Source organism: Osmerus mordax, chromosome 4 (assembly GCF_038355195.1).
Source record: "Osmerus mordax isolate fOsmMor3 chromosome 4, fOsmMor3.pri, whole genome shotgun sequence".
In the NCBI taxonomy this organism is placed as follows: domain Eukaryota; kingdom Metazoa; phylum Chordata; class Actinopteri; order Osmeriformes; family Osmeridae; genus Osmerus; species Osmerus mordax.
The window spans coordinates 6,598,085-6,618,957 of record NC_090053.1 but is presented as its reverse complement, the minus strand read 5'-3'; the positions used below and the strand labels follow the sequence as shown (position 1 = coordinate 6,618,957).

At 42.8% G+C, this 20,873-nt stretch overlaps 5 protein-coding genes across 5 annotated transcripts; 4 read left to right on the top strand and 1 right to left on the bottom strand.

Moving 5' to 3' along the window:
• The first annotated feature begins 676 nt into the window (after positions 1–676).
• LOC136941906 (RCC1 domain-containing protein 1-like) lies at positions 677–3,076 on the top strand. Its single transcript, XM_067234560.1, has 8 exons — positions 677–979; positions 1,071–1,289; positions 1,576–1,741; positions 1,914–2,035; positions 2,167–2,268; positions 2,456–2,611; positions 2,705–2,734; positions 2,910–3,076. Exons 1-8 carry the CDS (start codon positions 757–759, stop codon positions 3,074–3,076), a joined length of 1,185 nt encoding a protein of 394 aa, XP_067090661.1. The 5' UTR covers positions 677–756.
• A 247-nt stretch (positions 3,077–3,323) lies between these two features.
• Positions 3,324–5,033, bottom strand: LOC136941908 (calcium and integrin-binding protein 1-like). Its single transcript, XM_067234562.1, has 7 exons — positions 4,800–5,033; positions 4,540–4,574; positions 4,235–4,334; positions 3,974–4,127; positions 3,741–3,859; positions 3,541–3,629; positions 3,324–3,461 (listed from the first exon to the last, which is right to left on the bottom strand). Exons 1-7 carry the CDS (start codon positions 4,848–4,850, stop codon positions 3,440–3,442), a joined length of 570 nt encoding a protein of 189 aa, XP_067090663.1. The 5' UTR covers positions 4,851–5,033; the 3' UTR covers positions 3,324–3,439.
• Positions 5,034–5,061: 28 nt separating this feature from the next.
• gdpgp1 (GDP-D-glucose phosphorylase 1) lies at positions 5,062–6,577 on the top strand. The gene has a single exon (XM_067234561.1). It carries the CDS (start codon positions 5,323–5,325, stop codon positions 6,403–6,405), a length of 1,083 nt encoding a protein of 360 aa, XP_067090662.1. The 5' UTR covers positions 5,062–5,322; the 3' UTR covers positions 6,406–6,577.
• A 717-nt stretch (positions 6,578–7,294) lies between these two features.
• Positions 7,295–11,116, top strand: LOC136942407 (tubulin polyglutamylase ttll6-like). The gene is made up of 12 exons (XM_067235300.1): positions 7,295–7,384; positions 7,712–7,842; positions 7,957–8,113; positions 8,305–8,448; positions 8,553–8,638; positions 8,786–9,011; positions 9,131–9,315; positions 9,546–9,734; positions 9,844–10,015; positions 10,121–10,303; positions 10,463–10,658; positions 10,890–11,116. Exons 1-12 carry the CDS (start codon positions 7,310–7,312, stop codon positions 11,114–11,116), a joined length of 1,971 nt encoding a protein of 656 aa, XP_067091401.1. The 5' UTR covers positions 7,295–7,309.
• A 1,309-nt stretch (positions 11,117–12,425) lies between these two features.
• On the top strand, positions 12,426–20,147 carry rhcgb (Rh family, C glycoprotein b). The gene is made up of 11 exons (XM_067233869.1): positions 12,426–12,655; positions 14,667–14,856; positions 15,473–15,623; positions 15,766–15,913; positions 16,010–16,176; positions 16,464–16,601; positions 17,230–17,366; positions 17,614–17,738; positions 18,113–18,186; positions 18,397–18,464; positions 19,311–20,147. Exons 1-11 carry the CDS (start codon positions 12,436–12,438, stop codon positions 19,342–19,344), a joined length of 1,452 nt encoding a protein of 483 aa, XP_067089970.1. The 5' UTR covers positions 12,426–12,435; the 3' UTR covers positions 19,345–20,147.
• The last annotated feature ends 726 nt before the right edge of the window (positions 20,148–20,873 follow it).

The window sequence follows — 20,873 nt, the reverse complement described above, 5'->3', positions numbered from 1 at the left end:
TACACAGTTTTATCACTATAGCATATTATTTTATTGTGTGTGACTCCAAGAGTCTACTATGTGGCATGAAGGAGGTTGCAATTGGAAATGTTGGGTACAATAAGGACAGGGAAAAATGCCAGAGTCCTGATAACTCGACTGGATTTTATGGGCAAAGGCAAAAGTGATTCTGTGTACACTGTACAGAATGCCCAAGTTGGACAATTTGCCTTTTAAACATTGTGATGTGTCATGACCACTAGATGGCAGCATTTACATTTTACATTTTATTCATTTAGCAGACGCTCTTATCCAGAGCGACTTACAGTAAGTAAGTGCCCAAGGACACAACATAATTTGCACGGCAGGGAATCAAACTGGCAACCTTCAGATTACTAGCCCGATTCCCTAACCGCTCAGCCGCCTGACTCCCTTAAGCAGCACAGTCTGAGTCTGTTTTGAACAAAACTACAGAGTGCACACGCACAAGATAAAGGATAAACTATTAACATCCTTTCTGTATTCACTGTGCAATAATAGTGGATTTCCCCAAATAACTACTTTCCCAAGTTAAATAAAAAAAACTTTCAGATGTGTGGAAAGTTGATGCGAAGCTTTGCGCACGCGCAGATTGGTAAAAAGTCTGTCCACTAACTGCGACTGCGCAGTGCATAACAACATGAGTGCGAACACACAAGCAATCAGTTGTATTTCCATGATTTTTAGAAGCAGGTAGACAAACCTCTTATCTTACAAACAACAACTTGAGAAGTAAAAATGTGGTATGCGTTTGGTTTCAATGGATTTAATCAAATAATGTCCAAAGAGGAGTGTGCTGGAGAAAGTAGCGACATCGTCAAAGTTACAGTCCCTACAAAAATCCAATGCTGCAAGTTCCAAGGGAAACCTGTCACAAACAACGAACAGAGCTATGTGGGGACAAATACAAGACGAATCAGAGCGAGTTGGAGTCGACGAGCGACACTACATGATGCTGAAGGTAGGATAATCCATTAGTCGCCACTTTTCACAGTTTTAACTCCGAAATTGTAACAGAATTGAATAGCTGAGTGCATCCGCAATGTTTGCAGGTGAAGATGGACGTGTATGCTTGTCAGGTTTTGGGGAAGGGCCCCTTCACCAGGCTTGCTGTGGGAGTTGCCTGCAGGACAGCCGCGGGTGCAGAGATGCAGACATCAGTGAAGGTTTTTTGACCTTGGCTTTCTCAGACAGAGTGAAGTGCTGGGATTTGAACCGCAATGACACAAAACCAGTGTGGAGCATGGAGATAAAGACTTCAGATGAAGCAGGTATTGCCTCGAATACTGGTGTTGTAATTGGGGAGAGTGAGAGTACAGTCAGTGCGCTATCAGAATTAGAAACAGGTTCAATGCGCTCAAAAGACTTCATTACCAAGGCAAGGGCAATGGGTCTTCAAGTTCAAGTCTTTTATGGTCAGATGCACAGAACAACACAAGATCAGACTGGACACTAAAAGTCATTTAGTCATTGAGTCCTGTGGTCAGAGGGATTATCACATACAATTTCCCATTTATCTCTTACCCTTCTTTTATTATGTCATTTATCTATGTGTAGGACAACAACTTGCATTTCCGTTAGTTCCAGGAGGATACATATCCTCTAAACCTCCATTCTACCATTCCCTCTCACCACAACTGCGGGCCCGGAGCCTCGTTGTGGGGACAGAGCACGTCATACTATTGACTGCCTCCGGAGCTGTCTACACCTGGGGCTATGGCAGGTAAAGGTTGTTCTTGACTGCCCTAGACTCTCTCCATCTCAGTCAGATAGCACCAGGTGCTGCCCAAACTAGGTTAATTCCAACATAATGATATGGTTTTAGATTAATGTTAAGTTCACCTGACAGTTAAGACTGCTGTGGTTAATGCCATGGTGTGTCATTTCGTTGGCAGCCACGGTCAGCTGGGTCATGGAGAGTTGAGTGCAGAGGAGGAACCCAGAGCAGTGGAGGCTTTATGGGGGCTGCCTATGAGCAGCGTGGCTGCTGGGGGTTGGCACTCTGCTGGCATCAGTGGTAAGGTTAAGGAACAGGTCTGAATATATCTCTTGGAGGCTATACCTAGGTCAAGCAGCCCTTCCTATGCTTTAACAACAGAAAATATCCGCAATAGCATGCACAGTGATGTCTGGCCTTGTCCACAACAGTTGGGGGTGATCTGTATGTGTGGGGCTGGAATGAGAGCGGCCAGTTGGGTCTGCCAGCACAGGCACTGAGAGGAAAGAAGCAGAGGACCAGGCAACACACAGGTGAGACGAAACCGTGTTTATTTACCCTGATTCATTTACATTTGTGATAGTACACAAGTACAAAGTACACAATAGTTGATGGAAAGTAAAATTTGACTTTGCATAATAGAAGCTCAGTGGCAAGTCTAAGAATCATAAGTAGGCATATACAGTGTGTTTTCATAATTCACATTGAGTTGATGTGTAGGTGCTAGCACGTCCACATGTGTGGAGACTGAAGAAGGAGAGAAGAGTGTGGAGGTGTTCATATCTATCCAGGCTTTCCCTGGCCTGCTTGACATCACAGAGTCATGTGACATCAGCATGGTTAGCTGTGGGTCACGCCACACGGCAGCTGTTACAAGTAAGAACCATGCTACTAAAACAAACCAATGTAATGACTTTTGTTTCAAGTAAGTCAAACACAAGGCAACTGTGAATTTGTTTTATGTTTCAGGCACAGGTGATCTCTACACTTGGGGCTGGGGTAAGAGTCCAATTACTATCTACATTTTTGGGGGTAGGGTTGGGAATTTAAATACTTTTAGCCATGCCTTGATTTACTAATGGTGAATCACTATATCGGCCAAACTGATTGAAAAAGCGTCACTTAGCTGTAAGCATTATAACCATATTCATAGATATACTTGTGACACTTTCAGGTGAATATGGCCAGCTTGGAGATGGTACTTTAAGGAGTTCAGACGAGCCAGGAAGGCTAGACTTCTTCAAAGACAAGGGTTTACATGTGGTGGACATAGTGTGTGGACCATGGAATACTTTTGTGGGTGTTAAAGAGGAAAGGACTCCCCCCTTCAAATCAATATAACTGGCTGTGAAACTGAGGACTCTAATGACTTAAACAACAAATCGAAATGGTTTATCTTGGAGGTACTGTATTTGTAAAATATATAAACGGTTATTTTTTCTAACAGATTATATAAAAGGTCTACATTCTAAAAATATACGTTTTAATTTTTCTATAAATACGTTATTTTACTTATTTATACAATACAGTGAAAAGTATTATTGCACAGACAATCTGTAAAAGACAATAGCTCATTCACACAGAATTGGAAAAGCTACCAAATGGAGAATGTATAAATTAAGGCAATTTAAATGTATTCATCAAGAATAAAAAATTGCAGAAATATGATATTTGCAGAGGAGTTTTCATGTCCTGGTGTAGACCTTACAACACAATCTTGAAAGAACTGGAGAAAAATATAAATAAACATAATTAGATACCATCACAGTGACCATCATGGATAGGCTAGTGAAATATCTACTCACCTGACAAAATCAGGTGATCTTGAGATGACATGCTGGAACTCTGAGAGATTCACGGTTCCATCTTTGTCGATGTCAGATTCTTCAAGAATCTGTAATTTTCAAAATGACTTGAACATATTCTATTCATCAGCACCCTTAAAGCATAGCCAAGCAAATTTCGCTCTCACTTTATTTAGTTGATCATGAGACGGTAAACTCACATTGTTGATGAGTTGTCTCATCTCCTCAGGAGTAAGCCGTGTTTCATCTGTTTCACCTGTCAGGCAGTTCACCAGCTTTTCAAGGTCTCCACCATCCAGTGTGCCATCGTCATCAAAGTCTCATCACACAAATCATTGAAAGAAGGATTTTTACATACCCATTAGATTGTAATCAAATGTATTGACAATCAAACACTGTCCCGCATAAAGTTGTCAATCAGTAATTCTATTACCGAAAATCCGGAACGCGTAGTGGGACTTGATCTCCAGGGTAGCTGAATCACTGAAGGCACTTAGGAGATCGAGAAAGTCCTCGAAGGTCAGACTTCCATCTTTGATATCAGACGTGGAGAAAACTTGACAAATCCTCTTCCTAAATGGGTTTGACTAGAGGAGGTGGTAAGAGGATGTACATAATATTGTTATAACAGTTTAACTAGGGCAATTATCAAGTTCCTACAATTAATAACATTAAGAGTTTCAGTAATCTTCACCTTGAGCTCTGGTATGGTTAGGATTTTGTCCATGGGTACTCTGGAATTGGAATGGTTTCGCTCTTCTTTTGAGAGCAGTTCACAGAATCTCTTGTGAGCACTGAGAACAATTTTCAAAGCAGCCATAAAATCAATAACCATTGTGCCACATGCAGGCTCAAGCTTTAAAATGGCCAAGGAGTTGAAAGTTCATTTTACGAGGAAGTTTGAGTTAATTATTCACTGCAGTGTAAAAAAAGAAAGAAAAAGGTAGACAGAACAAACATAAATGCAATACAGATAATATCAGCCAACTAAATACTTACAGTAGAATTTCTTGTTTTGTTAAAAATGTCAGCTCCTGCATGAGGAAAAACTTGTTAAACTTTGAACTTCCACAACCCCAACTTTTAAGAATACAAATATAACAAAGGGAATACGAAGAAGTAGTTTGTTTAAAGGGGTACATTGACTATTTTGGTCAGGTTTTGAGGTTTGATTTGATTCAATTCGAGTATCTTGTTATCTTAGCTAACCTAGGCTAACATTAGCTACTAAACTAACTTAAAACATCTGGAGATCTTACCTGGTATTCGGAGAGTACATCCTTACGTAGTTGACTTGCGGTTGTTCCCATGTTGTTACTTTAAGAGGTTTTATTAGTTTACACTGTATTCAACAACACCTGTTGTTTTCGCCGTCAACTGGGAGGAGAAATTTTGTTCTGCTTCGATAACTTTTCTAACTACTTCCCTTTCCTGTCTTGTTGTGTTCCCCTAGTAACACACTAGTATGGTGGCACACTCCCAACAGCAGGTGGCGTACACCCCTAATGTAGCCAAAAAAGATGAAACCGATGAAAATACAAGAGAATGTCTGAAAATACATTTAGCATTTGTGTGGTGTGTGCTATCCGTATTGGATTTTTTGGTAGCTAGCAGTTTACATGAAGCCTGTGCTTCTATCTTATTCTATGCTGTTGGTAAATAAACATTTGACTGACCTAGTCTAGTTTTAAGGCATGACAGAGTTTACGGGGGATGTGAGTCTCATTAAAACTTTCTCGCTGAAATTGCGCCTGTTGCCAACAACATTACCGGATCCCAAATATGGAAGTCCGTGAGTCCTCTGCCATACGTTTGGTATACTGCAACCAGGATTTTGTGGATGATGTTTGTCGGCCGAATATACTTGATGACAAAAAGGCCATCCCGTCGTCTTTTGACACAATGTTGAAAGCTGCCTGGTCCGACAGAATGCGAAAAGGGGTTTTTCGTTATCACCTTGGTGACTTGCAGACACGGATTCTACCTGGCCCGTCTAGGTATGTCGCCCAACTGAATGTTAAACGAGGAATAGAGAGAAGAAAGCCCGAGGAAATATTGAATATTAAGCAAAACTATAACCCTGAGCAGTTCAACTTCAACAAAATAAAACCGGAAGAAGTCATATTTGAGATGACTCATCACGAGCAATTCAATGAGAGTGAATTGGGTAGAATAATGGTTATCGTTAATGTTAGCCCCTTGGAGTTTGGACATTGCTTATTTATTCCTGAGCCCAGCAGCTGCTTTCCACAGGTTTTGACGCCTTCAGCCATTCGGACTGGGATTGAGGCCTTGCTTCTGAGCTCTGATCCCGGTTTTCGGGTCGGATTCAACAGTCTCGGAGCATTTGCTTCCGTCAACCATCTACACCTCCACGGTTATTATTTGGACCACGAGCTTCAGGTCGAATGTGCCTCAGTCCGGCCTTTAATTCCTGAAAAGGGATTATATTGCTTAACACATTTTCCTGTTGGATTTTTATTCTACACGGAAATAGATCACCTGGATAATGTTGTACGTGCTATTAGTCAGGTCACTGACTACTTGTTGGAGGGGAACCAGGCCCACAACTTGTTCTTCACCCGAGGATGCCCACCGGGGGACACCCACGTGGGTTCACGGCGCGGCGTGCGCATTGTTGTGTGGCCCAGGATATCCTGCTTTGGTGCTAAAGAAGAATCTGCCTTCAACGTGGCTCTTTGTGAGCTGGCAGGACATTTGCCATTTAAAAACAAACAAGATTATGACAGTAGCACAGAGGACGAAGTAAAGTCTATCATTCAGAAGTATCTCATTCCTCACGAGGAATTTCTTCAGTTGGAAAAACAAGTAATCGCCCATTTGCGGATGGATTTATGCCCTTGATTTATGCAGTGTCTTGTAACAATGTAAAGCCTGTAGAAGCCTGAATTATATAGGCCTATATCTACACAGATGTACCACTGTATAGATTAACTTTACACGGATTGAAACGTATTGAATTTGTGGATGACTTAACTTTAAATATGAAATAAAATATGTATTTGTAATCACAGTATATATGTCTATTATTCTAAATTGCCATCGAATATAATGCCAATCCAGTAGCATTTATTTCGAATGCAAGAAAAGAACTTCTTTGGAATGTGTCGCCAAGGTAACGATTGTTCAGTGGTAGCAGCTTCAAGATGTCACACGGGCATATCTGCAAGAGGGAGGCCAAACAAATAACATGCCGACTTTGTGTTAGGGAACTGCGAGATGAAAATCACAGTCTGTAATGCAAAACATTTCAATTTCATGTAGGGAATCCTCAGAAATTCAAATGACTACTACTGAGAAAGACAGTGCTAAAGAGGTGAGCCAACGTGGATGTAAACAGTACGACAATGACGGTGCTAAAAGTAACGTATTGGAGAGTGAAGAGCCCCCCCTATCGGACTTCAAAAGGAAAAGGAGGTCAAGGTATTATTACTACACTCGAGATGTCTTCTCTTTTTATTTTATCTATCAGAAAATTGGTTCTGTCGGTCTCCTAATTGTGGTTGTTATATTATCAGGCCACCTGGAATAAATCTCATAAACTGCAAATATGAGTGTGGTAAGATTTTGCTTTAGGCTACTGTCACAGTTTGTCTTATTTGTCATCGGGGATACAGAACAACAGTTGATTTTAGTGCATTATCATTAATACACATTCACAACACAACGAGCAGGCGTGTCACTTGTGATGTGTGTGTGACCAGTGAGGCGAGCAGCCCTGGAGGTTGGTCTACGGGAGGTTGGGGAGATGGAGGACTGGGTCATCTACTGGACTGACTGTTCTGTGTCTTTGGACCGTATTATGGACATTAAGCGGTACCAGGTGGGGGCAGTCATTACAATGTTTGTTTTTTTCCTTCTTTTTTTTAACCTATTAAAATAATTGGTGTTTGTCACATATCTCAATGCACATTACATCAATGAAATGGGGTGTCATGGTTTTACACCTTGGTCACCACGCCCCTCTCAAACCAAAGAATCATGGAGAGAGAGGATTTATTAGAAATCCTACACCTATAATGGCTTAACCCCCTCAAGCCTATCTTATTGGTTCATATTTTATAACTTTTGTCGAGTGCCTCCAGAAACATAAGCAATAAAAAGAAAGTGATTACAGCCTTGTGTGTATTTGCTGTCATGGCGTATATAGAAAATCAACCACTTTCCTGGGATGAATGAGATCTGTCGGAAGGATCTGCTGGCCAGGAACATGAACAAAATGCTCCGTCTCTTCCCAAAAGAGTACCACATCTTCCCTAAGACCTGGTGCTTGCCTGCAGAGTAAGAGCTCAAACTCTTGACTGGCAACATCCACACATAAAAATACATTTAAAAATACTTTGATTAGGAATGGATGTTCATAGAGTTGAATGACATCACCCACATCTGTTTCAGTTATGTTGACTTCCAAGGTTACTGTCGGATGTGGAAACACAAAACCTTCATCTGCAAACCTGACAACAGTTGCCAGGGTAAAGGGATCTACATCACCCGTCAGCCCCGTGACATTGACCCTGAGGAGCACATCATCTGCCAGAGCTACATCTCCAAGGTAACCAGGCACCAGGGCAACTATAGCAGAGCAAACATTGCCTGCCTGTTCACCCATGACCTGGAGCCCTGCAGGGTTGCCACTCAGTCGAGTGAAGGAAATTACACAAAGTTGTGAAAGTATCTCAAGTTTGCTCTGTACTCATCGTTAATGATTGATTTTGATTCTTCATTGTTATCTACCTGTCACAGCCATTCATTATCGATGGCTTTAAGTTTGACCTTAGACTTTATGTGCTGGTGACATCATGTGACCCCCTGAGGATATTCCTTTACAATGAGGGTCTGATGCGCTTTGCTACATCGAAATACAAGCTCCCTCACAGCAACAACCTGGTAAAAAGCACCGTCTAATCATGCACATCATCCTTTAATAAACTTTCAGCTTCACAATGCAGAAATGTTACGCTTGGTTTTCCGGTATGTGCTTCTGTCTATAGGATGACATCTGCATGCATCTCACCAACTATGCGATCAACAAGCACAACAACAATTTTGACCGTGACGTTGAATCTGGCAGTAAAAGGTAGTCTAATATCAGATATATAACTATACAATAAAGTAGACTCACCGTCTGGTTCACCTTAAAAATGGTCTTTTAAATACCTTCTTTCTAATAGGTCAAACATTTGGTGCTCTAAACACCTGTTAATCAATCTATTCTGCTTCTCAGGAAACTGTCATCCTTCAGGTCATGGTTGTCCCAACACACATATGACCCCATGGTGGTGTGGAGCGACATGGAGGAAGTGATCATCAAAACCCTAATCACAGCCCAGCCCACCTTGAAGCAGAACTACCGCATAGGCTTCCCCAGCCAGGTGGGCCCCAGCTCCTGCTTTGAGATCCTGGGCTTCGACATCTTACTGGACTTCAAGCTCAAGCCCTGGCTTCTGGAGGTGGGTGAAATAGAAGTCAGAGGACACACCAGACAAATAGCTCTGATGTAGGATTATCTTCTTTCTATTTGCTGAGGTAAATCACACCTGCAGAGGTTATAACTCTGTGCTCTCTGCAGGTAAACCACTCTCCCAGCTTTGCCACTGACTCCCCCCTGGACTGGGAGGTGAAAGAGGCCCTGCTGACTGATGCCCTGACCCTGCTGAACCTGGGGGCGATTGACCGCAGGAGAGTCCTTGAGGAGGACAAGCGCATGGTCAAGGAACGCCTCCTGCAGAAACACCAGCCTTGCCCCAAAACACGGTCAGCAATCATAGTGTGGAGTTGGATGTATTTGTATTATTAGACTGTTGTTCGTATTCCCCACGTTAATCTTTTTATTGGCCGACTTGTACCATCTTTTTTGGTCACGTTTTAGTTTTTGCCCAAAGAGGGCAGACTTTTACCATGTATTCAGCTGGATCTGGATCTGAAGTAGACTCAAACCTTGTTGAACGAGTCTTTCAGGGTGCACTTCCCTATCCTGACCACAGGAGAGAGCAGCTGCTGAGTAGCCAGGCGTGCTGGATGGCTGAACTGGAGAAGTATGAGCAGGAGCACTGCGGGGGCTTTCTCCGGATCTACCCCAGAGACGACTCCCAGAAATACGACAGGTTCCTCCAACAGTCCGGCCTGCTCTACCAGGAGAACGTGGCATCCAAAGCCAGGGAGGAATGCTCCAGGTAAGGGAACAGGCTCCATTCCAACACCCTGATAATGGGGCCTGCGGGTTCTGTGGGGAGGACAGAAGGCTGGAGGGTGTCATCTCTCCCTCACGCTTGTCCCTCTCAGAAAGATGCTTAGGGAGATGCAAATGAAGGAGGAGCTGGCGGGTCGCACCCGGTTGCAAGGGAAACGCTGGAGTCGGGGCGAGGCCCGAGGTCTACAAGGGGAGTCGCAGGGGGAGAGGAGCTGCAGCCAGATAGCAGAGAAGACCGATGTGGCCCTCAAAGACCCTGCAGGTGTAAGGAAAACATGTGGTTTTGTCCAGCTCAATCCCAGTCACATTTGGGTATTACGATTTTGAACGAGACTCGTCCTGTGCGATTTCTGTGGTGTGTGTATGAAGGGTGAGATGGAGAACTCGAGGCTTCCGGGTCAAATCGTGGAGGAGGAGGAAGTAGAGCGTCTGAAGAGTTTGGAGCTGAGGGAGATCTTGCTGAGAAAGCTGGGGGTGGTGGACTTCATTTACAGCCTCCTCATTCCCACCCCTGGACCCAAGAAGGTCTTCTTTCCACCCTGCCATCGACTGGTAGGCACCAACAACAGCTCTGCAGACTCTCAAGGCTGTCCTACAACATTTTCCATGAGGGTTTTCTGCAGTGTAATTATAGAGTTGTGTATTGTATTGCTTTGCGAGGCTTTGGTTCAGTTGCTCAGTCTAAAGAGCCCTCTCCTGTTTCCTCCTCAGGAGTATCGGTCAAGGAAGCAATTTCACCCAGTCCTACGAGTCATGGGCAAGCCCTCCGCAGCAAAAGTAGGCCACCTTCAGCCCTTATTAAGGTCCCCTTGCTGGAGCAAAGACCACAAGTACAGACAGCTGTCTATGAGGGTCATCAAACTCGGCCTCCCAGCTCAGGTTGAGCAGGGCTTCTGCAAACGACTCTGTAAGACTGATCACATTTAGTGGTGGCTGTTAGGTATAGATCGACTGAAGTTATTGTGTTCTAATGTATTTATTAGTATAATTAGTTACCATTCATATATATGGAGCCAGTTATTTAATTGATACTTTTTTGCTACAAGAACAGAAAGGGTAGATGTACAGTAATGTGTGGTAAATATGTGTTAGAATGTGGGTACAAACTTTGCTTCACTGCTATGTTTTCTCCTTCCAGCGGGCTTTACTGAAAACTGGCGGGACCCAGGATTCCTGACTGGGGAGAGGGGGGAGCACAGTGACTCCACTGAGGACAAGCAGGGCCACTGCCTTACCTCCCGCCCAACGGGCCCCCAGTGGAGGGTAGGTCAGTTGTCCACTCGCTCCACCCCTAGCATTGAGGAGACCACATTACCCCCCCTCACCCCTGGCCAAGCAAAGTGGGTGAGGGGACTTCGGAAGTAACATTTCTACTAACTATTACTGGACTGTATTCTTGTTTTGAATTGGCTTGAAATGCTTGATGAATTCCTCATGATATTTTCAGCAGAAGATCAATCTGGCCCAAAAGTTTATACTTGATACTTTTTTGTTTTCTCCTAAGTTCCTGGAATTGCAATGTAAACTGTAATTCTAAAAGTGCTTGGTTTTCATACTTTCTACTATTCACATACAGGCAACATGATAGTGACATTACTTTAAGGCAAAAATCCTATACAGATATGGGAATGTTTACACACTGTTTATTTTGTGAAATCATCAACTTAGCAATAACACATTCAAACTTAACCAACATATTTATGATGAAATAGACATGAAAGATCGATTGACCAGAGATATTGTATCTTCACCCAATAATAAGTGTGATTCACATAGTGTCTCTTATGCTCACACTTATGTCCTCACAACAACATTGTTACCAAATGTCAGAGAAGGCAAGACACTGCTTATAGATATATATTTCATCCCTGTCGCAACTCCAGGGTGTGTGCTTGTGACCATGCCTGGATTCTGTAATCTACCTCCATGATGGTTGACAGAGTAAAACCTGTCATGCATCTTTCTGATTCCTCAAGAGGCCTGTGAGCAGGGCCACGCATTGTTAACTCTTAATGCTTGACAGGATAAACAGACTGAGTAATGGGCAGCACTAAGCACAGACTGAGTGACGACCAGACCGGTTCTATATTATATATATTAGATATCGTATATATATATTTTGTGTTTGCCTGTAATAGCACACAAACACATTTAACTCAGAGTTTTCTTTTGCCAAAATGATTTGGGAACAGCATAATGTTTACATTCTACATGTTATGCCCATGTGATGAGAATTGTGTTCTTCAGGTTAAAGTGCTGTGTAAACACATGTAGAACATATTGGTGTGTGTACACTAAGAACAGGACATGACTACAAACTACAAACACTGAGCAAAGGTTGTAGAGAATTGGAATTTATACTAATATACTAAGAACAGTAATAAAAGGAAAGGAATAACACACAGTACAGTAACATTTAAAACGATCAAGTCCAACAGCAGAGTAACGTTCTAGTTCATTCTAGCCTGCATGGAAATATGAGTAGAGAGCAGTCAGGAGGAGGGTCAAGGGCTGTACCGAGTAAACACGCCTTCACACACACCTCCACACACACCTCCACACACACCTCCACACACACCCAAGATGCTGAGACCCGTTAAATCTCCTGTCATCCCAACTTCCAGAGCAGTTTAGTACTGACACGGAACCAGAGAAAGCAGCTTTGTCACTCCACATCTTTCACAATGGGCTGCATCCAAAGCTTCAGACAGTGCTGTGACCGGCCGAAAAATACCAATGTTCGGATCAGTCTTCCAGCGGTGTGTTTTGTGTGGCAAATCGCAATGATCATCTTGTTTGGGGTGTTCGTACGTTACAACGCGGAATCAGACACACACTGGGTGGAAGAGAAAAAAAAATTAAACGTGACTGATGCTGAAAATGATTTCTATTTCAGATATCCAAGTAAGTATCCTCCTTTCATGTTCTCCTCTTTATAACAGGATGCCATCTTTACTCAATTACACATTAATTCATTTATATGTATTATCATACTTACAAAGGCTGTTAGGAAGTTGATAAAGAAATTGAAAAGAATATTTGTTGTTATCTTATTTTGCTCATAGAATAAGTGTAAGTACTTTGAATGCCTGTTATATATCTATATGTATATACTGTGCATTCAGACCAGTCATTTGTGGACAGGAACGTTTTCTGCTATAAAACAAGATTATAAAACTTAAGATATTTAATGACCTTTCAATGAAAACTCCCAGGTTACAATATTGGGCAGTGTTTGGGGTAGTTGTATTATGAGCAGACATGATGAGTTCAGGTTCCAGACTAGGCATGATTTTGGGGGCCGGTCCTGGCTCAGATCACGAGCTCTCCCACGAGTATTTTCATATGACGACGAGGCTCAGAGACAGTGTGTTTCAGGGCACAGTGTGTGTGTCCTAGAGGCTTCATGTTCCCTCAAGTTTCCTTCACTACCACCTTTCTACGTCAGAAGAGCAGATGGCCACTAAATGTGGTCACCTATTTAAACAATTTCTTTGTCAATTATTTCCACAGCTGTTTTGTGAAGCCGTTAATGACAGACTGTATATAGGAGTGCATATGCGTGTGTTCATGTGTCTTGAGACTTTTTTTGTTTTAATAACAATATGATTGTAAACCTGGCACTGTTCCAAGCCATATTGAATGTCAGTGTCTGTGGGTGTGGTTGCGGTTGTGTTCGGCTTCATTGCACACACCGGGTGTCTTTGACAAGACTATCACCAGGCCATCGCTAGAAAGGTTTTGAATGTCAATCGATGAATCTATTTTTTTGACAGTGTTCTCAAGAAACAGATCAAGCTTCCAACGTACAGTATAGCGTTTCCATGGAATGTGTCACTCTACAAAGAGCATCATTTGACTCCTGTATGCCAGCACGGGGGGAGCTGAACTGGGAATAGGGCCACGTTGTGTACAAAGACGTGATGTTCAAAAACACAGCCTGCAGTGACATGCTTATACAATACTTTAGGTTATTGTCTTTCTATTGTAGGTATATCTCATATTTCTCTGTGCGTTAGAAGGGGCCTTTGTTAAGTGGAATTTCCCTGACTGCTGTGGCTGCTGTACATGATAATAGTGGCTAGCTGCGGGTCTTCATTCATTTACAGTGGCATGTTCTGCCTTTGACCAATATACTGTAGTTCCATGATGAACCCTTATGGAGGCTGGGGGAATGAAAATGATGGGTCATCCTTACGGGGAAGTGTTGATCTCTTCCTCTAGACGTGTCCTCAAGAAAGTCCTACGTCACCCTCATTTTCTGAGTTTGTGTTGTGAAATCAATCAGTGAGTGCCTTGACCTTCTCTGACAAGTTATTCTCAGTCCTTGAGTTCCAGTGTCTGTATGTGACTAGCTACAAGCAGCTGTTAGTGTAAACAGCAGATCACGCTGAGAGGCCTGTGGGGCCCCACAGTTGTGTTTAATAGTATTATTTGACAGTTATGTTTGACAGAAATATTTGACTAACATTGTACAGGTTCAGGGGCTACAACCAAGCTGTCATCAGACAGATTAACTGGAGTCTCACACCTGCAGAGGGAACATGGATGAACTGATGAATGCTTGATGCTAATCTCTACTTGATTTCCCTCAAATTCAAGAATTTTCACATTTCTCTACATGTGAATTCTTAATTTTATGTAAATTGCTGTGGGGTGTATATAGACCGGGAGGACTGTACACAACCTACAACATAAAACATTACATTTTGTTTGAATATATAAATATACATTTGGTGATATAACTTCTCCTCCTCCTCTGGCCTCTACAACCTTCAATGTTGATCTACATCTTCATCTTACCTCATTCTCTTTCCCCTATCCACCATCCCGTCCTCCCCTGTCCTCCCTTCATCCTCACCATTCTTGCCACCCCATCCTCTTCCCCCCTCTCTCCCTCCTCCTCTCCCTCCAGGTTTCCAGGATGTCCACGTGATGATCTTTGTGGGTTTTGGTTTCCTCATGACCTTCCTGAAGCGCTACAGCTTTGGCGCCGTGGGCTTCAACTTCCTGGTTGCCGCCTTCGGCATCCAGTGGGCCCTGCTCATGCAGGGTTGGTTCCACTCTCTGGGCGAGGATGGCAAGATCAGAATTGGCATTGAGAGGTACATTTTGGTTCTATTTTCACATTTGTTTGTATTTCATACAAGATTTAAATTAAAATTTAAATTAGTCAGTGGAACACGTATTACAGAAATCCATTTTACATATGGATTTAATGGATGTTGGATATACAATGTTCTCAGGAAGGAGTCTGGTGGAGAAACCTGTCTTTGTGAAAATACTGCTGATAAATCTGCTTCTGCTGATGCTCATCTGCCCATCTGTGGACACAGTAATCTGAGGAGAAACATAAACACATTAGTGCAAGTCACACACTATCATACTGCTGCGGGTCAGCGATGATACTGTACAGTAAGTGTGCACGCGTGCATGAAAGAGAAATGGTTTCAAACCAGTTCCGTACCCAGGGATTCCAGGAAGAATCATGGAGGCAAGATAAGAGAGAGACTAGTCGACAGTGTGTTATGTCAATTAAGCAATCTTCCAGTATCGGAAACACCAAATGTCCAGTCTCGGATGCAGTCACCAATACTGCTGCTCTCCCTCAACCAAAACCGTTTGCCTTAGGATTGCTGTTTTTTCATTTTTGTATCAAACATCTTTATTCTCCCCTTTTCTCCATTCTTTTTGTCTTCTCCATTCTTTTCCCTCCCTCAGTCTGATCAATGCAGACTTCTGTGTGGCCGGGTGCCTGATTGCATACGGTGCAGTTCTGGGGAAAGTTAGCCCGGTCCAGCTGATGGTTATGACCCTGTTTGGTATCACCCTGTTTGCTGTAGAGGAGTACATTATCCTCAATCTCATCCATGTGAGTCAATGGCTGATATCCCTTTCCTGGGCCCTCAGGGATTGGTTTTCATGTGTTTGCCATTTTGTGTATTTTTGCTAACATGTAGGACCATAATAATAAAAAGGCACACACACGTTTCATATCTTTTTCTCACTTCTAGGCCAGAGATGCTGGAGGCTCCATGGTGATCCACACATTTGGGGCTTATTATGGTCTGTCCATTTCGTGGATGCTCTATCGCCCAAACCTGCACCAGAGCCAGACTCTCCAGGGGTCTGTCTACCACTCTGATGTCTTCGCCATGATTGGTGGGTCATCAGGAAACACAATGACAGCATATATGATGTAATTTGTTACATGGTTTGCTGCATGTCTTAATCTGGTGCCCAACCCTTCTCCTGTAGGAACCCTGTTCTTGTGGATGTTCTGGCCCAGCTTCAACTCAGCCATCACGGACCATGGGGATGGTCAGCACCGGGCCGCCATCAACACCTACCTGGCCCTGACCTCCACCGTGCTCACCACAATTGCCATCTCCAGCCTCTACAACAAGCATGGCAAGCTGGACATGGTAAAGGCCTCTAGTCTAAGTTGAGTGTTGGAACATGATGTATTGTTGTAGTAGAAGTTGAGCAGAACATGCTTGTGAGAGGCGGTATTTGTTGGATCTTGCCTGGGTTTGTGTTAGGGTGAGGAAAACCCAAGTGAAGTTAATGGTTGTGGGGCTTGTGAGGCTTTTGATGCTTGTTACCATCTTTAACTTATTTTTTTATAAAAAACTTTCAGGTTATTGTGGTTTCTGACACAATGCACCTGCCTGTTGTATTCATGTCGCTTTCTGCTGCTCCCGCTCTCAAGGTCCACATTCAGAACTCCACGCTGGCTGGGGGCGTTGCCGTGGGAACGGCCGCAGAGTTCATGCTAATGCCGTACGGGTCTCTGATCGTGGGGTTCTGCTGCGGAGTCATCTCCACCTTGGGATACATCTATATCTCGGTAACCATGGCAGCAGGGTCACATGGCCTCCTGGCTGGCTCACACTGACTGATCTAAACTCTCTGGTTCTATCTATCAACGTTTTATGTTAAGCATGTGGTTACGGTCAGGTTCAGGCTCATAGATGAAGGTTGGTATGGTTTGCTTTGTTCGTTTTGGGTAGGTTATAGGTTGAGCAGGGTAGGATAGGTTTGGTTTGGTTATTGTGTGCTTCACAGCCCCCACAGTTATTTTTACTGACTGTCCAAAAGAAGTCTCTCAAAGCAACGTGTAACTGCCGTATCTGTGTTATTAGCCAGGAACTGATGACATCCTTTGTTATTTCTATTAGAAGTGGAGATCATTTGTTTACTCTTCTTTAGAAAGTGCTTTCATCATTCATCTGCCATGTTTGCAGTGACTCAGACCAGTGTGTTGACATCAAATAACTCAATGGCTTAATGTATTTGTGTTCAGGCTTCAGTGTTTAATTGTCCTCAAAGAAATCAATAGACTCTTCCCAAAATGCTTTTTTCATGTTCCCAAGCCGCACCTATCTGACTCTCCAGACACAAGCAACTGGTGAGGTGTTTGAGAAGATTTCAGATATGGTTTTGAAGCACTGGCCTGTGTCTTTCTTTCCCTCCAGCCCTTCCTGGAGAAGACACTGAAGATCCAGGACACCTGTGGCGTCCACAACCTCCACGCCATGCCTGGGGTCATAGGGGGCATTGTGGGTGCCATTACTGCTGCTGCCGCCTCTGAGTCTGTCTACGGAAAGGAGGGGTGAGTTGACATGACCAATAGAGGAGCCAGCACCAGGTGCTAACATGGATGCTGCACCAATACAGAGAGAATGGTGTCAGAAAGTAAAGAAGTAAAAAAAAAGAAAGAAAAGATGGACGTCCCTCACAGAAAATGTCTCGTAACATATCATGTATAAAATGTGTGGTTTGAATTGACGATACGTCGTCACGAGAAGCTGATGTGCCTTCCACTGTTCACGCATTGAATCTGTGTCTTTGTTTTGAAGGTTGATCAACACATTTGACTTTGTTGGTGACTGGAAATACATGACACCCTCGCGTCAAGGTGGACACCAGGCAGCTGGGCTCTGTGTGGCTCTCTGTTTTGGAATCGGGGGAGGAATCCTTGTTGGTGAGGACATGCTCATGAATACTTATTGGTAAAACACTGTCACTGTGTTATCGTTGTGGCATCGTAACATTGTAGCGTTGTAAAATTGTTTCGCATTGTAACTTAGTGGCATTGCGATTATAACATTGTAGCATGACACCATTGCACTGTACCCTTCCATTAGCATTTTGATTGCTGTGTAAACATGGTGGTAGGGTTTCGACGCAAGGTTTGTTGGTTTGCCTTTTGGCAAGTTTGCATGTGAAACACTGTACTTTCACTTTGCATAAATGCCAAGGATTGTAGGGCTGGTGTTGTAGGATATGCTTGTACAATAGCTTGTGTTTGTGTTTCGGACTGAGTGTTCAGTGATCCCGTCTGTCCACTGTTTTCAGGCACCGTCCTCAGATTGCCTATCTGGGGCGATCCCTCGGATGACAACTGCTTTGACGACGAGGCCTACTGGGAAGTGAGTGACACACAACAGCTTTCTAAAGCTGTGTCCAGTCATGACAAAAACACATGTAACACTTTATTTCTGAAAAAAAGAGCATGTATCGAACAATTCATGAAACAGCCAACTATCTACAACACAATGTTTTTGCACATGGAAAGTAATCTACGACTCTTGGTGAGGGGTGGGGTATGATGTATATTGAAGGTTGGTTCCCACTCTCAGGTACCTGAGGAGGAGGAGAGCGTTCCCCCTGTCATGGCATACAACAACCACATGCGAAACAAGGATGTGTAAGTCTCTGCTTTACCTCATCAGTAGAATGGCATTAGCGTGTAAGCTACCTCACCCCCCCTTCCCCTCATACCTCTTGGTACAGTCCAAACCCACACACAGATGAACCAGAGTCCTTTGTTCTTGTGAGATAGGGTACAGTTGAATCCTCTAGATGGCAGTAAGATTCTATATTATAAGGAAGCATGCATTACATCCACTGGTTCCTTCTTGTTCAGGCCAATACAAAAATGATCGGATAATGATCTGTACATGCATGTTGATGGTGCAGACAGTAAGGCATCATTTTAAGTGTCCTTTCCCCTCCGACTGTTTATAGTGATAGTTTCAGTTGGAAAGGCTGCCATGCACCATCTCTTGTCTGTTGATGCAGGTGTCTGTCAGCTCTGCATGCCTGCTGGCTGAAAGTCACCTTGATGTTACACTGCGGCTATTGTATTGGTCTGAAAAGAATATGCTTCTGTAACAAAGATAGGAAAATGTCCCTGACTGGGTTGGATGGATATTATTTTTTTTAACCCTTGTGTTATCTTCGGGTCATTCTGACCCATCATTCATTGTGACCCACCGTCGTATTGCGACAACTTTACCGCATACAAAAACAAGTGAAGCATTTTCTTTTACCGTTGGGCTGTCTCAGACCCCCCACATTGCAAAGGTTAAAAGAAAATTATTTGTATTTGTTTTTGTATTGGGTAAAATTGGGTAAACACAACGATGATTCGTTATGAACCTTTGGGTCATGTGACCCGAAGGCAGCACAAGGGTTAAAGTAGCACCCACTTTGTAATTTTTTATATTTGTATCACTTGCGTCAACTTAATTTGCGACATTGTCACTTACAGGGGAATCTCCAACTTCTCTGTGGAACATAACTGAAGCTAGATCAAAAGTTCTTCCATCTCATCTGCGTCTGACAACCCCACCTAACTCCTGCTGGGCAAACTCAACAACTTTCCACTGCCGTCTTACTAATCATTCTGAGATAGTACTTCAAAGTACTACACAGTTCTAGATGATACTGCACGGTACTACAGAAAAGGTACTACAAGGTACTAAACAATACTACACAATTACTTAATTTTTTTTCCTTCACTGTCCTACACAGCACTGCACAGTGCTAGACAGTCCTAGCTAGTCTTGCATAGTCATACGCAGCTTACGCAGAATACCAGACTACATCTCATGACTGCTTACTTTGCGTCGTAGCAGACATTTCCTGCAAAGCAGTGGCTAATGTTGGAAAGAGAACTTAGCTTACCAAAACTGAATGAACATGAGTCAGCCCTGTTATGTGTGCCATTGTAACTGGTAAACCTAGTATGTCAAACCTAATATTTAGAAAGAGATTGTTTTGTTTTTGCAAATGACGATTTTTATGTATATTTCTTATTAAGATTATAAATATTGTGCAAGGAATCATGTTTTAAATATGTAATGCAAGTACACTTACATTTGTCTTTGGAAGCCACATCCATATTTCAATTAAGTTGTGTTTGTATCACCAAAGTATTCACTTGCACTAGAAAGAGATAGATTATAGGTGCTTGAATGGTGTGAGTGTAATCATCTTACTGAGGCTCTGCATACCAGTGTGGAGAAACTTTACTGTCAATTCAACTTAATTAGATTTCAATGTAGACCATTCCCATTTTATCATAGATAATATTGACATTACAAATTTTTAGGGTGATTTATTATACATTCACTGTTATCAAATCAACTTATTTTATTAAAAGAAATACTTAACTACTTACATACTTCTTACATACTACGTTTTACATAATAGAGAAGATTCTTTATGATCATTTCTCAATGAAGATTGTAATACATTTGCACATGATTGTTATGCACAATCATGTGCATAACAATCAACCAAAGTACAGACTTCCTTTGCAAATTATGGCTACAATGTACAGTATTAGGCTGGGATTGCTTTGTTTGAACTTAAAACAGTGAACCAGTCACACACAACACAATTCACCCTCTGACTTGTTGTGGGATCACATATGTAGGTGGTCAGCAATGTTTTACATGTCTAGAGTTGATTTACCACAAACTAACCAATGAACGTGGCTCAGACATAATGAACACACCATGTGCCAGCTCCACATACGTGTCGAGCTCATCCAAATGTAAGCACTCAGACCACTGCTTGCCCTGACCCCAACCTCCCTCGGACCACTCTCCAGAAAGATCAGACAGGGGTGAAGGATGAGAGGTCAATCCCTGTTGCTCTCATGGGAGACCAGGGTGACTGCAGGGGACAACATACACATTAAGACCGTTCTTCATGACCGTGACCTAAGGTCAAAGGTTAAACAATTAGGAGGTTCATAGCTCGGCAGGTAGAATTGACCAACTGAAACCAATCTCTTGATGCTGCATTGAGAAAAAGATGGGATGGG

Coding starts and splice junctions, on each gene's coding strand:
- LOC136941906 (XM_067234560.1), top strand. CDS start 757: ATGTGGTATGCGTTTGGTTTCAATGGATTTAATCAAATAATGTCCAAA. Junction 1,290..1,575: donor AAAGACTTCAGATGAAGCAG/GTATTGCCTCGA, acceptor ATCTATGTGTAG/GACAACAACTTGCATTTCCG. Junction 2,612..2,704: donor CCACACGGCAGCTGTTACAA/GTAAGAACCATG, acceptor TTTATGTTTCAG/GCACAGGTGATCTCTACACT.
- gdpgp1 (XM_067234561.1), top strand. CDS start 5,323: ATGGAAGTCCGTGAGTCCTCTGCCATACGTTTGGTATACTGCAACCAG.
- LOC136941908 (XM_067234562.1), bottom strand. CDS start 4,850: ATGGGAACAACCGCAAGTCAACTACGTAAGGATGTACTCTCCGAATAC. Junction 3,630..3,740: donor TGAGACAACTCATCAACAAT/GTGAGTTTACCG, acceptor TGAAAATTACAG/ATTCTTGAAGAATCTGACAT. Junction 3,462..3,540: donor AGATCACCTGATTTTGTCAG/GTGAGTAGATAT, acceptor ATTTTTCTCCAG/TTCTTTCAAGATTGTGTTGT.
- rhcgb (XM_067233869.1), top strand. CDS start 12,436: ATGGGCTGCATCCAAAGCTTCAGACAGTGCTGTGACCGGCCGAAAAAT. Junction 15,914..16,009: donor TGATGTCTTCGCCATGATTG/GTGGGTCATCAG, acceptor CTTCTCCTGTAG/GAACCCTGTTCTTGTGGATG. Junction 16,602..17,229: donor TGGGATACATCTATATCTCG/GTAACCATGGCA, acceptor CTTTCCCTCCAG/CCCTTCCTGGAGAAGACACT.
- LOC136942407 (XM_067235300.1), top strand. CDS start 7,310: ATGGAGGACTGGGTCATCTACTGGACTGACTGTTCTGTGTCTTTGGAC. Junction 8,449..8,552: donor TCCCTCACAGCAACAACCTG/GTAAAAAGCACC, acceptor TTCTGTCTATAG/GATGACATCTGCATGCATCT. Junction 9,012..9,130: donor TCAAGCCCTGGCTTCTGGAG/GTGGGTGAAATA, acceptor TGCTCTCTGCAG/GTAAACCACTCTCCCAGCTT.